Source organism: Oncorhynchus masou, chromosome 16, assembly GCF_036934945.1.
Source record: "Oncorhynchus masou masou isolate Uvic2021 chromosome 16, UVic_Omas_1.1, whole genome shotgun sequence".
In the NCBI taxonomy this organism is placed as follows: Eukaryota; Metazoa; Chordata; class Actinopteri; order Salmoniformes; family Salmonidae; genus Oncorhynchus; species Oncorhynchus masou.
The window spans coordinates 9,598,086-9,613,968 of record NC_088227.1 but is presented as its reverse complement, the minus strand read 5'-3'; the positions used below and the strand labels follow the sequence as shown (position 1 = coordinate 9,613,968).

General features: G+C 42.9%; 1 protein-coding gene across 1 annotated transcript in view; it reads right to left on the bottom strand.

The window, feature by feature from the left end:
- LOC135557438 (AT-rich interactive domain-containing protein 1B-like) overlaps positions 1 to 15,883 on the bottom strand; it is a 116,021-nt gene that overhangs the window by 85,599 nt on the left and 14,539 nt on the right. The window contains 2 exon segments of the mRNA XM_064990695.1: positions 502 to 657; positions 11,506 to 11,709. Coding sequence (XP_064846767.1) covers positions 502 to 657; positions 11,506 to 11,709 — 360 coding nt within the window.

Genomic DNA, 15,883 nt, shown 5'->3' with positions numbered 1-15,883 from the left:
AATGGAACCCTGTTCAATATATAGCGCACTCCGGTTTCTAGTCGTGCACTACAATAGGAAATGGGATGCCATTTGGGACACAGATACAGAGAGGATGGAACAGAGGAAGTGCAGATGGAACAGATACCGGCCCACTCTAATCTCTGGAGAACACTACAGCGCAGAATTAGTATAATGTATTGCTCTTTTCATTTTTTAATTTAGCTAGAATAAACAGGGGCCACCCAGGTCCATTAGCTAACAAATGAAAACAGACAATCCTAGTGAACTTGAAACCCTAAACAATGAGCCCCAACGTTCCAAAAAGGAAGGTCTCTCCACTTGTGTATTATGCATACTTATAGAGTGAACACCCCTTTGTTACACTCTCCCACACCGGTATCAAGGACACGGACATGAACTAACCAATAAGCACTGCCGAAAAGTCTGTCAAACCCAAGTCCTCACAAACTGCTGCTCAACTTCCTCACGAGCAGGGTATTGTGGGGTTTGTAGTCTTACCTGTTGTGGTGGTTGTGGGCGTGGCTGCATGTAGGGGGGCTGTGTGGGGGCGGTGGGCTGTTGCTGGGGAGGGCTGAAGTACGGGGACTGGCCCTGCGGCTGGCAGTACCCACCCTGCTGCCCCTGATGCTGCTGTCCATACTGGGCTACCATCTGCTGAGAGACACAGTAAAGGGAGACCTCAAGTCAGGTATCATAGAAATACTCCTTAAAACATCTCACTGTCAATGTCCACAACTCCGCGAGTCGTTCTCGACCAATGGCCTTTAGTTCACTATCATTAAGCCATCTTATCAGCGGTCAATAAAGAACACCAATCCCAATTCATATCAGAACTGAATTTGATTAACTACACTCACAATCACCTTGGTGAAGTAGGCCTATAGCCTAAAAGATCTGCACTCAGTCCCAAGTAGGCTAACTATGTTCTTCGCCTTGAGTATGGGGTTGACTAATAGCACTGTGAGAAGTGACGAGCAGGAACTCAGGTTTTGCTTTTTTTCCAGCCTTGGGGCATTACTGTTGTGTTGACGTCGATAATACACACAGCAGCTGCATCCCAAATGGCACTGTATTCCCTAGAGTGCACTACTTTTAAACCAGGGCCCAAAAGTAGTGCATTATAAAAGGGAATAGGGTGTCATTTGGGACGCACACACAGGCTCTCCCTCCTTCCTTTCACTGCGTCTTATGTAAGACGTTTTGGGGAACAGCTGTTATTGGCTCATCCCTCTCTCTGCCTCATCTGGAGTCACTTACATTAGGCAACAATGTGTCAAAGTCTTCATTATTTAAAAAAAATAAGCCTAAACCATCAGCGGTGAAAATGAGAACGCGGTTTTTGATCAATGTACAGAAGAGCAAGAGAGATATATATTCTAGAGTAAACCATCTCGAAAATAATCATAACATTTCTGCTAGAGGCGGAATTCAGCTTGAAAGACGTTTATTTTAATTTCTGTGTAGGTGATAAAATGATTCAATGCAAAAGCCGAGCACAACACTAGCCTTGTCAATATATTAAATATCACAGATCTAGGAAACCTGAGAGGAATGTGTGTCTATGTCCTAAATTGCACCCTATACCTTATTGTGCACTACTTTTGACCAGAGTCGTATGGGTCCTGGTCAAAAGTAGCACCCTATAAAAGGGATAGGGTGCCATTTGGGGCACACATAAGAGCAATCAATGAAATATAGCTGGGTTATTTCCATTTCCTGACCTTAAAAGGCAAATTCCTCATTCATCATCTCCAGCATCATAGCAGCGTCTACATATGTGACAACGGCGCACAACAGTGGTTGAAAAGGGTCTTAAATCCTACTCTGTGACAAGTTTTTAGCCAGAGGGAGGGAATTTTCTTGCTCCCTACGTCACCATCAATCTCAGTATTTGAAAATCATTGTTTTTAAATGTCATCGGGTATGACTTTGTTTACTACAAAATATAGAAATATGTCACCGTCACATATGTAGACACTGGTATTGTGATGGAATTGCACTTTAAGTTCCACACCATGTAGATATAATTTTCTTCTGTTAAAAAAAACAGCATTTCAATAGATTAGATCGATAAGAGGCCTCAAACTCCCAGATATATAGCTCGAACACGACTCGCAGAGGTGTGGACATTGACAGTGAGATGTTTTACTATTCAGCAGGGCCCATGGTAAAAATAAGTACCCTATATAAGGAAATGGGTGCCATTTGGGACACAGCCCCAGAAACATGGTTATTCGACTGCATCGAAAGGGAGGACACCGACGAGGAGACCCATATAAAATAAATGTATTGTAGTGCAGCAATGAGCGGTCTTACAATCCAATAGCTGTATGCAATGCTCATTGCCCAACCAGCCAGGAGCTCCTTAAGCTCTGAGGGCGGCGAGGCTGTTTTTCCACACATGAGCTCATCACTCTGGAACCGAGACACTGATATCTGGGAGCCTAACTCAACCTCCCCTAGCTCGCTGCCGCTCTCCATGCCTCGCTCTCCTCTCCGAGCTGGGAACCCTTTCTTTTTAACAGAGGGCATCACAATCTGTTTTCCCCACGATTGCAAAAATGGTTGTGCATTGACTGCATGTCAGAATGCGTATTTCCCTCCCTGTGCCACTCGTAATGTAAATGTGCCTCGAGAGTAATATTTATCTTGCATAGAACACACAAGGTAAATAGATTATCTATTCTATTATGGGGTTGTCAGATTTTTCTATTCATTACTCATTTTGTTTGCAGATGAAAAGTTCATATGGACTGTTCTAGCATCTTCAAAGTGCGCCTCAGCAGATATTTTAAACCCATAAAAGGGGGGGATTTCTACTAAGCTATATGGAATTGTTTAAAGGTCATACCAAGGATCATTTTACTATTTGATTTTTAAGACCCCCCAAAAAAAATGTTTTAATGAAAAATGGTATTTGGCCTTACTGCTATTAGCCCATACAAACACATTGAATAACAGATAGTCCCCCCCCAAAAAACCTAAGGAAGTTATTCTGTCCTATATCTAAGAGAAAGATCAGGAAACATTTTTTAACCCCTTATTTTTGGTATTAAACCATCTCCATATGTTCTGAACTTCCATACATTTTTTAAACCGGGACCGGGGGACATTCAGACGAGTCACGGCCTGTGGGCGTCCTAGAGCAAAACAACCGACATGTACAGTACGTGAGAGTCTCACCTTAATATAGAGATGTCATATTAGTGTGTAGCCCAAACTGCTCGGATGCTACAGACAGAGGTTGGCAGATCAGACGAGTCCTGAGACGCGTATGGGGGTCATAAAGCAAAACGGAGAACACCATTGTGTTTGTGAGAGTCTTCTCTTTCCATAGAGGGGTCATAATAGTTTGTAGGCCAAACCGTTGAGAGGCAACAGACAATGTTGTGAAAAGACAGATTTTAGGGATGTCTCATGGTCTGACAAACACCGCTCGAGCTCTTGTCACCGTAGACGTGGAAGTGCGGCATCGGCGGACGATTTAGATGCATCCAAGGTTTTAATTATTATTTTTTAAATTAAAAACTGATCTAGCCTAAACAGATTTTTTAACTGGGATTTTTTTTTTTATAAGCCCATGTGATTTCCGCTAGGGCACGGACATCGACTCGTGGTTTAAATACTAAAAGACTGCAGCTGATTAGCCAATATGTATAAAGATGGAGGAGGCATGGCTTAATCCTGCTATCACTTCAGTAGGCTTAGACTTTAAAAAAAGGGTGCTGCTGCCAGTGCCACAGTCTCTCAATGCGGCTCATTTACTAAGAACAGACTGACAGCTACCAACAGAAAAACACAGGATAGGCACTAGGAAGACCTTTGCTTAAATTAAGTGTTGGTCGCTGAGACATTACAATACCAAACCATACACAGGGTAATGTAAGTCTCAAAGACATCTTAGCTAAAGTGTGTATGATCTATAATCAAATCAGCATGGCCATCAAGAGTTTTGGCAGAGTAGCATCATGCTTAATCCTCAGGTTTTTAACGGTCTGAAACACCTTCAGACCCCCCACAAAGAGCAAGGACTGATGACACCAGGTCTCAGTCCCATATGGCACCTATGTTTTTACCAGGCCCTATAGGGTACTGGTCAAAACTAGTTCACTATAAGGAAATAGGGTACCATTTAGGACAGACCAAAGACTGCAGGATGTGAGGGAAGACACACATTGAATAGGAAAGCCAGCCTGCATAATCGACAGAGGAAAATCAATTCCTAATTATCTTGAAATATTAAGGTTGATCTCCGAATGGCATCTCTAATACGGTCGTCTGCTCTGTTGCATCTCTTCTCTCCGTGGCGGCCATCCTCTCTCCCCCCACCGTTTGGCCACTTGTTCTACGGGAGCGGGGAACATAATCGTTATAAAACAGCACAGCAGGGTACCGGTGGTATCTGACCAGTTGAAACATCCAATTTCAGGCGGGATCCGTGAGGTAATAAAGAAGGTGTCTCAGGGCCATCTGGGGCCCGGTGCAGATAAAAGTCATTACATGCTCCATCCCTCTTGGAGATGGAAAAGCAAGCAGAGCTGACAACACTGACAGAGTCTTCAGTGCAAACAGGAAAATTCTGCCGATTTCTAACGATGTAATGGGTCGTTTTCTACTATCGTTGTGATGGCGGTTCTATGGGCAACGTCATTTTTGTAATTTTCAAAGCTGGTGTTTTGAATATTTACTTTTCGGTAATTTAGCAGATACAGACTTAGTCGCACTGGATAAGCGTATGAATATGGTGTATGATAGAGAAAATGGTTGTATTCTCTCATCTTCCTTACAGTAGCCAGCTGACAGCGAACTTATCCTTGTAAAATGACTCACTGGTCTGTTAACTCCGGCTTGTAAAAGGGGAGGTTAGCTCAAATTGAGTGACTTTTTGATTGGTTCTCATATGCACGCCATTTGCATGCGCAACGCCCCCCACACTCCCTCGTCAATTTGCTACGCCCTCACTGGAGGTAAACAAGCCAAGCCAAAGGCTAGCTAACTAAAACAGTGGAGAGAAAAACTGCGAAGGCAGGATGTATTGGTGGTCTTTGAGGGAAAGCCTCATTTACCAGCTAACTACCTAGTTCTAATCTTCAAGAAGATAGGAAAACAGCCTCCACTTCTGACAATCATGTCTGCGCTAAAGGCTGTGGTGGACAGATGACCAAATCCGAGAGGCAACAGTCCTGGGTCTCAGAGTGGCGATTGTGGAAGAAGAATGCTATATGGGAGGGCATATGCGGCCACTGGTTGGGGAAGACCGCAAGAGCTGTGTTGGCCTCAATCCTATGCAGCGCAAAAAAAATGGATGAAGTCCATACGACCGAAAAATGGTACGTACAATGACCTAGAACTGGACTTCGGCGGTATAGAAAGGCACTGCGGTGGATACATGTAACGTCCAAATGGAAATTATAGATGTCACACATGAATGATTGACATTTTTTGTATTTGCACAAACATATTGAGTAAATCAACGGTTGTTTGCATGACAGGCCAAAAAACAAATAAAGTGATACAACTGTATCATCAACGACTGGGTGATAGGCAGCATAAGGGCTGAATGAGGCACTACAGAAAGTACACTGAACAATAACATCAACGCAACATCTAAAGTGTTGGTCCCATGTTTCACGAGCTGAAGAAAAAGACACCAGAAATGTTCCATAAGCACAACAAAACTCATATTTTGTGAAAAACAAAACGGTTTACATCCCTGTTAGTGAGCATTTCTCCTTTACCAAGATAATCCAGCATGATCATTACACAGGTGCACTTAGTGCTGGGGAAAATAAAAGGCCGCTAAAATGTGCAGTTTTGTAACAACACAATGAAACAGATCTCAAGTTGAGCAAATGTGCAATTGGCATGCAAGAATGTCCACCAGAACTGTTGCCAGAGGATTTAAATGTTCATTGCGCTACCATAAGCTGCCTCCAAAGTCCAAACGGTCTCAAATCACAGACCACGTGTACCTGCGCCAGCCCAGGACCTCTACATACGGCCTCTTCACTTGCAGGATTGTCTGAGACCAGTCACCCGGACAGCTGATGAAACTGTAGGTTTGCACAACCAAAGAAGTTCTGCAAAAACTGGTGGGGTTATGGTATGGGTAGGCATAAGCTACGGATAATGAACACAATTTGAATGCAGAGAGATAGCGTGATGAGATCCTGCAGCCCATTGTTGTACCATTCATCCACCGCCATCACATGTTTTCAACATCATAATGCACAGTCATGTCGCAAGGCTATGTACACAATTCCTGGAAGCTGAAAATGTCTCAGGTCTTCCATAGCCTGCATACTCAGACATGTCACCCATTGAGGCATGTTTGGGATGCTCTGGATCGACACGTTTGAGAGTGCGTTCCAGTTCCCGCCAATAATAGTTCCCGCCCAAAGAGTGGGACAACATTCCACAAGTCCACAATCAACAGCCTGATCAACTTTATGCAAAGGAGATGTGTCACGCTGCATGAGGCAAATGGAGGTCACACCAGATACTGACTGGTTCTCTGATCCACGCCCCTACCTTAATTTTTTTTTTTTTAAGTATCTGTGACCAACAGATGCATATCTGTATTCCATAAGTGAAAGCCATAGATTAGGGCCTAAAGCATATATTTCAATTGACTGATTTCCTTATATGAACTGTTACTCAGTAAAATCTTTGTAATTGTTGCATGTATATTTTTGTTCAGTGAACTTTTACTGGATTAAACTACGAGAACCCTGCACAACCTTTTCTTATATTGTTACCAATTATACATTTAGTCTAAATGAGAGCCTACTTTTTAAAACTGTACAAACAGTATTTTTCTGTAGGGGTCAAGGCTCAAAATGAAAACCTGCCTTTCGGGAGAGTTTTGGCAAGCTTGGAAAACTGCATTATTTGAAAGAAGATGAGATTACTGATGTTAGAGAAGATGAGCACATGATGTTCAAAAATGACAGACATCAGGAGGTATCTACAGTGTATTCGTTAGCTATTCAGACCCCTTAACTTTTTCCACATTTTGTTATAGCTGTATTCTAAAATGGTTTAAATGCCCCCCCCCCCAATCTACACATAATACCCCATAATGACAAAACAAAAACATGTTGACATTTTTGCAAAATGTACTATAAAAAAAAAACTGAAATACCACATTTACATAAGTAAATGTAAGCCATAAGTAGGCCATCCCTGCGTTGTCTTGGCTGTTTACTTAGGGTCATTGTCCTGTTGCAAGGTGACCCTTTGCCCCAGGTCCCGAATGCTCTGGAGCAGGTTTTCATCAAGGATCAGCAGAACAGAGAATCTTGTTTCTCAGGGTCAGAGTCCTTTAGGTGCCTTTTGGCCAACTCAAAGCAGTCTGCCATGTGCCTTTTACTGAGGAGTGGCTTCCGTCTGGCCACTACAATAAAGGCCTGATTGGTGGAGTGCTGCAGAGATGAGAGAACCTTCCAGAAGGTCAACCATCTCACCAGAGGAATTCTGGAGCTTTGTCAGAGTGGTTACAAACTTCTTCCATTTAAGAATGGAGGCCACTGCGTTCTTGGGGACCTTCAATGCTGCAGACATTTTTTTGCATCTTTCCTCAGATCTGTGCCTCGACACAATCCTGTCCCGGAGCTCTACGGACAATTCCTTCGACCTCATGGCTTGGTTTCGTCTCTGATATGCACTGTCAACTGTGGGACCTTACATATACAGGTGTGCGCCTTTCCAAATCATGTGGTAAATTTAATTGATTGGACAGGTGGACTCCAATCAAGTTGTAGAAACATCAAGGATGAGTAATGGAAACCAGATAAACCGGAGCTAAATGTATTGTCTCCTAGCAAAGGGTCTGAATATTTATGTCAGTAAGGAATTTGTCTTTTAAAATAAATTTGCTAAGATTTTCACTGTCATTATGGGGTAGTGTGTCTAGATTGATGAGGATTTTTTATTTAAATCGATTTTAGAATAAGGCTGAAAGATAAAATGTGGAAAAGGGGAAGGGGTTTGAATAGTTTCCGAATGCACTGTACATACACAAAGTGAGAAAGAAAGAGCGAGCGTGACTATATAGTCTGGTTTAGGAAGGGAATGTCTATGCAATGTTTTATGGAAACAATGTGTTCCTCAAGGACTGCAAGAAGTAGTGGTAGAGGTAGTTTAACTAAACAGAAGCCCATGCAGGTGTCTGTGGGGATGCTTGCTCACCTGCCCTTCAGCACAGACATCATGACGAGATGCATGAAAGACACCTTCACTCTACATTTTCACACTTCAAAAAGTCATTCCATGTTCGCTTCATGCATTATATTATCCTGCAAAATAGTTAATCTTGCACACTTTTCTTTATCTTTACATTTGTACATGTTGCATTAGATAGACATTCTCTTTTGGTTTGGTTGGTCATACTCGCTGTACTCTGATCTTTTTGGGACAGACTATGAACTATTATTTTTTTAGGGTACTTCATGCTCATGCATTGCAAAATTAGGGGACAGGGAGGAAACTTGACAGAAGTGAACATGGGTAGTACAGTAGTAGCTAGCTGGAATGCATGGGTGATTCATATCGTTGCCCTACTATATATACAGAAGACAGCCAATAAAGAAAATGAATAACTTCAATGGGGTAAGGAAATGTCCAGCCTATAATTAGCTAACAAAAAAACATACATTTGACTAGCTAGCCAATTTCAAGTTGATAGCAAGCAAGCTAAAGTTTATTAACTGGCTGGCTGTCTTTGGGCTGAACAAAGCTAGCTAATGTTAGCTGTACTAGCTAATGTTTGTTGCTACTTGATAGCCACAAAAGCATAATTTTTAACAGGTTGCAGTTGCCTAGTGTAAAAGAGTTGTTATAACGTTTAGAAAATGTGTTAAGATTTTTGCGCCCTATCCATGATATTAAAAATCGGCAAACAATGTCCGAACTCCAAAAGTTTGTTCTAGCTAGCTACTGTGTGTGCTTGCTTATGCCGGCAGGGTTGGCTGGAAGCGGAAGGGCGATCCTATGTAAAACAATAGATCATGATTCATACAATTAGAAATGGGGATATCCAACCAGTGTAGGGTGTTGCCGAAGTCTGAGGGCACAACCCCTTCATTATCATTGCTTCATGCTGACACATCAAAGCAACCTTTCCAGACTTTCAAGTCAGGGACGTAGAGAGGCTGGTGTTCGGGAGAGCATGGTTAGTCTTGCTGAGTGAGAGAGGTGCACATTTTGACAGACAGTCCAACAACAAGTCAGAAGGTTTATTTCCCTTTAAGAGAGGGAAAATGATTGTATTTGCTGTCATCAAAACAACTTCAGTGACAGAGACACTAGCATGGTGATGAGGACTGATGACAGTAATGGACACCGTAAGACCGTTCGTGATGTCATGCTGTATCACCACCATCACACGGACTCGGGGAGGGCATGTCTGTGTGCATGCGCTCGTCACGCAAAGTCCTTGCCTTCAGCCAAAGTGGAGGGCATAGTAAGCTATTATCCATTAATATCAAAATGGGTTTTCATTACAATTTTTTCCCATCACTTGGCGTTGGATCGATAACGGTAGGAATGAAATGGGGGCCATTGTGAAACAGAACAGCAGCTAAGTCCAGGCATTTTACTTCAATCGGCAAAACACTAACAAATAAAGGATGATATAGCATAAACTGTGTGTGTGTGCGTGTGCGTGTGCATGTGTGTGTGTGAGAGAGAGAGGAGAGTGTGAGAGCTCGCATGGGAGTGTGTGCGCATTGTGTGTACTACACATAAATATTACTGCTGAGACCAAGTCCTTATTAACGGCCATTACACATGCTACGTCGGCAGCCTAGTCCCATGGGAGTGCCACTGCCAGGCCATCTCTGGAGGAGCATTAGAGCCAAACCCAGCAGTCTGGGGGCTAAATATAGCAGCAGGGTCGTCTGACTCCGCACCCAGAATAGACTGACCCAACCCAGCCTGTCCTGGCCCACGCTCTGACAGCCATGCTGCATGTCAACAGCTCCCTCACATTCACTCACAGCCCTGTCCATCTGCACAGGGTCTGTGTCCCAAATAGCACCCTATTCCCTATATAGTGCATGACTATTGACTATTGACTAGGGCCATAGGAAATATGGTCCCATTTGGGACACACTTACACATTAGGGTTGAATGGCGGGAACCCGTTTACCGAGATTTACTGCCTAAAACCACTCCCTTTTCCCAGGATGATAATAAGAAATTATTAATATGAAGAGAATAGCGTGAAAATGTAACTGAAAATATGCGACGTATAAACCTGGCTCCTCTACGGCCTCTGCATGATGACTCATCAACGCTCAGGGTGGGGACAGACAGCCCATCTCAGTACGGAGCGCAGTTCACAATGCATGTAGACCTCTCTCGTCATGGTAACTTTATTTCTTGTGACAGGTAGGCCTACATTTGCGGCAGCATAGTCTATGCTACAGTAATCTAAAAACCGAATGCGCATCTAATTGACCCATCTCCATCTAGCTTTCGGGGGCCAACTTAATTATTTTGTTGTTGCATTATTTTTTTATTGCAGCTGTAGAGTTTTAAAACAGCCCATCACTCGAATATAGCTGCTTTAAAATCAGTGTACCTGTGAGCAGTCCGTCTTTCTCTCTCCATCAATTCCATGCAAAATAGATAATCCTGTTCTAGATTAATATATATCCCTATACACACACAGATATATTCATATATAAATAGAGAGATATATACATCTATGTCCTAGCCTACCTCTAAGGTAACAAATGCTATCCAGTATTAGCCTTATATTTAGCTAATTAATGATGGATGCATATTTTGCATAATAAGCTTCGAACTCATAGCCGCCGTCTCTTGCGCAATATTCACACACACCTGTGCTCCGCTTGCATCTCTCCTTAAAAAAAGCCCATGCATGTCATTAGAATAAGGACATTGAAACTTGCTTCATTTAGGGTAACAGTTGAAAGCGAGGAAGGAATAAAGTAAGAGGAGCGAGAGAAAGAGGTAGGCAGGCTAATAACATTAGGGGAAATATTATGAAAGATATACAATACCAGTCAAAACTTGACACAACTACTCATTCAAGGGTTTTTTAATGTTTTACCATTTTCTACATTGTAATAATAGTGAAGACGTCAAAATTATGAAATAACACATTTGGAATCATGTAGTAAGCAAAAAGTGTTATATCAAAATATTTTATATTGGAGATTCTTCAAAGTAGCCACCTTTTGCTTGACAGCCTTGCACACGCTTGACATTCTCTCAACCAGATTCACCTGGAATGTTTTTCCAACTGTCTTATTTTACAGACCCATGCCTTGTGCCTGTTGTGATGGGACAGCAGGCTGGGGATTGACGAGCCCTCTGCCTTTCAGTGACTGTCACTAATGAAAGGGGTCCCGATGTTTCTAGTTAACGCGTAATGTGATAACTACTGCATGCTGGCAGTAGCCCAGTCTGTAGAAGAGTAGCCTACTCTGGGCAGATATTTAGGTAGGGGTAAAATGACTAAATGAAACATACCTGCTGCTGTTGAGGATACTGCATTCCACTCATGCCCACCTGACCCCTCCCGTGCATTCCCATTGGATAGCGGTGAGGAGAAGGCGATCCGTATGGCTGGCCAGGGTAAGAACCGCCCCCGCCCTGTTGTTGCTGGGAGTAAGGGTTATTGCCTATGCCGTAGAGCTGAGAGCGCTTCATGGCCATGGCGTCCATGGGTGGCACCTAACAGAGAGAGAGAGAGGAGGAGTTGGAACATGGTAGGGCTTGTGTAATAAACAATTAACAGTTGAAGATATAGCTTGCAAATTTATAATTATCTCTCTTAAACTGTGCATACACTACACAACTTCTAAAATCTTAACTTTGATGTGCTCACATTTCCCGATTTCCTTGTCCCAAATCTTTCATTCCATCCATCCTCAACTCCAGGACGGGGGTGCTCACATTCCCTAGTTAATCTTGCCCTGGTTTCTCAGTTGTCGTAGGAAATAAATGCAGACACAAACAGTGATCTGCTTTTTATTGCAGATTATTATGTGCTAAAATATCACAAAAGGAGATGGGGGTTTTATTGATTTTACTGTCATTTAACTAGGCAAGTCCATTAAGAGCAAATTCTTATTTTCAATGACGGCCTAGGAACAGTGGGTTAACTGCCTTGTTCAGGGGCAGAACAACAGATGTTTACCTTGGGGATTTGATCTTGCAACCTTTCGGTTACTAGTCCAACGCTCTAACCACTAGACTACCTGCTGCCCCGAGGTGCAGAATAAGGAATCATCTTTTTGGTTTCTGTCATGATAGGATGCAAATGTAGTATTGGCGGAGTTCGTTGTGCAAGGCCCGGTGCCCCGTGTGGGTGGAGATTTTGTTTATGGAATGGTCTAAAATGAGCAAACGCCACCCATCCAGTGCACTGGGCAATGTAAAATAAACTTGCCCATTGAAAAGGCAGCCATGTTCTCTCCACAGTGCTACCAATCGTCTTCCATCACCTTGGTCCACAAGGTGTGTGTTGTTGTTTTTCTCTTTACCACGTACACGCGCGCACACACACACACACAATTTATTTATTTATTTATTTTTGTCCTGCAAAATACAAAAGTATATATATTTTTTATACATCTCAATGAAATCAGCACTCTCCATCACTTCAGCAGAGCCCTATCAACTGGCATGAGGATGGCAGACATGGGTCTAGTGGTTGGTAAAGATATCCAGGCTAATGTGCCGTCAAGTGCTTTGAGAGTCAGGTTATTCTTGAGAGACTCGGCAGGCTGTGCCAAAAAAAAGAGAAAAAAAGAGTGGAATTCAAGCAAATCTTTTTATGTCACTGCCAAGTTCAGGCCAATTGAAGCACCACTTACAGAAACTGTGAGCAAATCGAGAAAGCCTGAGAGGCCACTTTAAACGAGCAGTCTAAGTGTCAGCAGTCATGCCTGGGCACCCTGAGTTAACACACACGGGTAAGGTAGACAGCGTATTCTGAAAAAAAAACCCACTAAAATACTCAGAAGGGATTCTCGTCAATGAAAGCATGTGGAGGATGTTGCACTAACATTGTCTTTTGTAAAATTACTGTACATCTGGCAGCATCCAAATGAAATCAATTATTGTTAAGAAACAAAAAGACCAAAGCAACCACCAATCAAATTTCCATTTCCCAGAATCCAGCATGGTAAACACAAATGGCTAACAGTTGAAAAAGAAAAACATCTACTAAACATGACCTAAACATAATCCCAAAGACCCAAACCCTACACGTTTTAGACCAAATACGTACGCAACACTTCTAATGAGGTTGAAAGCAAAAGAAACATGTAACCCACTTCCAAGGGTGCTTCCGGTGTATACGGTGAAAAACACTGCTGCTTCTTTTTGGGACCAAACTCTTCCAAAACGTTTTATTTTTTTATTTTTATTTAAACGTTTTCAAAGTGTAGAACAAAGATCAGCCTGTAAATGGAGGCAGCTGAAGGCTGAATCCTGTGAGGGTGAAATAGTCAATTGACAGACTTGTTGGGGAATGTTTGGCTAGCCTAGCTATAAAATTAGCTGGTTATCTACCTTGAATGGCAATAACAGAAACACTTAACCGCTAAAACATACAGACTCCGGTAGAAATCTACGCAGTGGTGAGAAAAGCATGGAGCCAAATTTATCAAAGAAAGAAAGTGCCAATAGCATGGCTAATCTCACGGAGATAAGGAGCCTAGCTACAAAGATGGAAAAAAGATTGACAAAATGAAGGTGAGTATTGAAAAAGGGCTGAATAGTAAAGTAGACAGCTTACGTGCATCTTTGGAGAAAGCCATTCAGCATAATCATACAGCTATGCTGCTGACTCAACTGGAGAATAATAACAAGCAGCTACAAGACCGCGTAGCTCTTGAAGTTGGACGTCTGGAGTCCCGTGTCTATCATCGTGGCAGGACTGCCAGCTGATGAAAAAGAGGACCTAATCTCCAAAGTGAACCAGTTGATATCGGTTGGCCTAGGCTGCAAAACAGGTGATTGCAGTTGAGAGTGTCTGTCCGTGGAGGAGAAAGTAGCTCTTATGGGAAAAACAAAAGCTTGCGAGGCCATCCTGATCATGACAAAGTCTTCCTTCGATCGGCCAAGTCCCACACCGATCGCCTTATAGAACTGCTCTTCAAGATGCTTCTGGGGGAAATAACAGGAGGAAAGGACTATTTCGTCACGGGAAGCGGACGGGTCGTGAAACGAGATCAACCAGAGAGACATGTATGGTATGGAGACAACAGAAAAACTAATGTGAGAGCCCCTTGGGGCTCTGGGGGAGTGGGAATGTGTGTAAAGTTGTGTGTTTTCATGCTATTTTCCAAATGAACAGTCCACATCCTCCTATAGTCATTTGTTAAGTCAAGTATACCTATATTCAGAAGTAGATGCTATTTACATACAGTGGGGAGAACAAGTATTCGATAACCTGCAAAATCGGAAGTGTTTCCTACTTACAAAGCATGTAGGAGGTCTAATTTTTATCATAGGTACACTTCAACTGTGAGAGACAGAATCTAAAACAAAAATCCATGAAAATCACATTGTATGATTTTTAAGTAATTAATTAGCATTTTAATGCATGACATAAGTATTTGATACATCAGAAAAGCAGAACTTAATATTTGGTACAGAAACCTTTGTTTGCAATTACAGAGATCATATGTTTCCTGTAGTTCTTGACCAGGTTTGCACAGACTGCAACAGGGATTTTGGCCCACTCCTCCATACAGACCTTCTCCAGATCCTTCAGTTTTCAGGGCTGTCGCTGGGCAATACGGACTTTAAGCTCCCACCAAAGATTTTCTATTGGGTTCAGGTCTGGAGACTGGCTAGGCCACTCCAGGACCTTGAGATGCTTCTTATAGAGTCACTCCTTAGTTGCCCTGGCAGTGTGTTTCGGGTCGTTGTCATGCTGGAAGACCCAGCCACGACCCATCTTCAATGCTCTTACTGAGGGAAGGAGGTTGTTGGCCAAGATCTCGCGATACATGGCCCCATCCATCCTCCCCTCAATACGGTGCAGTCGTCCTGTCCCCTTTGCAGAAAAGCATCCCCAAAGAATGATGTTTCCACCTCCATGCTTCACGGTTGGGATGGTGCTCTTGGGGTTGTACTTATCGTTCTTCTTCCTCCAAACACGGCAAGTGGAGTTTAGACCAAAAAGCTCTATTTTTGTCTCATCAGACCACATGACCTTCTCCCATTCCTCCTCTGGATCATCCAGATGGTCATTGACAAACTTCAGACGGGCCTGGACATGCGCTGGCTTGAGCAGGGGGACCTTGCCTGCGCTGCAGGATTTTAATCCATAACGGCGTAGTGTTTTACTAATGGTTTTCTTTGAGACTGTGGTCCCAGCTCTCTTCAGGTCATTGACCAGGTCCTGCCGTGTAGTTCTGGGCTGATCCCTCACCTTCCTCATGATCATTGATGCCCCACGAGATGATATCTTGCATGGAGCACCAGACCGAGGGTGATGGACCGTCATCTTGAACTTCTTTCATTTTCTAATAATTGCGCCAACAGATGTTGCCCTCTCACCAAGCTGCTTGCCTATTGTCCTGTAGCCCATCCCAGCCTTGTGCAGGTCTACAATTTTATCCCCGATGTCCTTACACAGCTCTCTGGTCTTGGCCATTGTGGAGAGGTTGGAGTCTGTTTGATTGAGTGTGTGGACAGGTGTCTTTTATACAAGTAACGAGTTAAAACAGGTGCAGTTAATACAGGTAATGAGTGGAGAACAGGAGGGCTTCTTAAAGGAATACTAACAGGTCTGTGAGCCGTAATTCTTACTGGTTGGTAGGTGATCAAATACTTATGTCATGCAATACATTTCTGGATTTTTGTTTTAGATTCCGTCTCTCACAGTTGA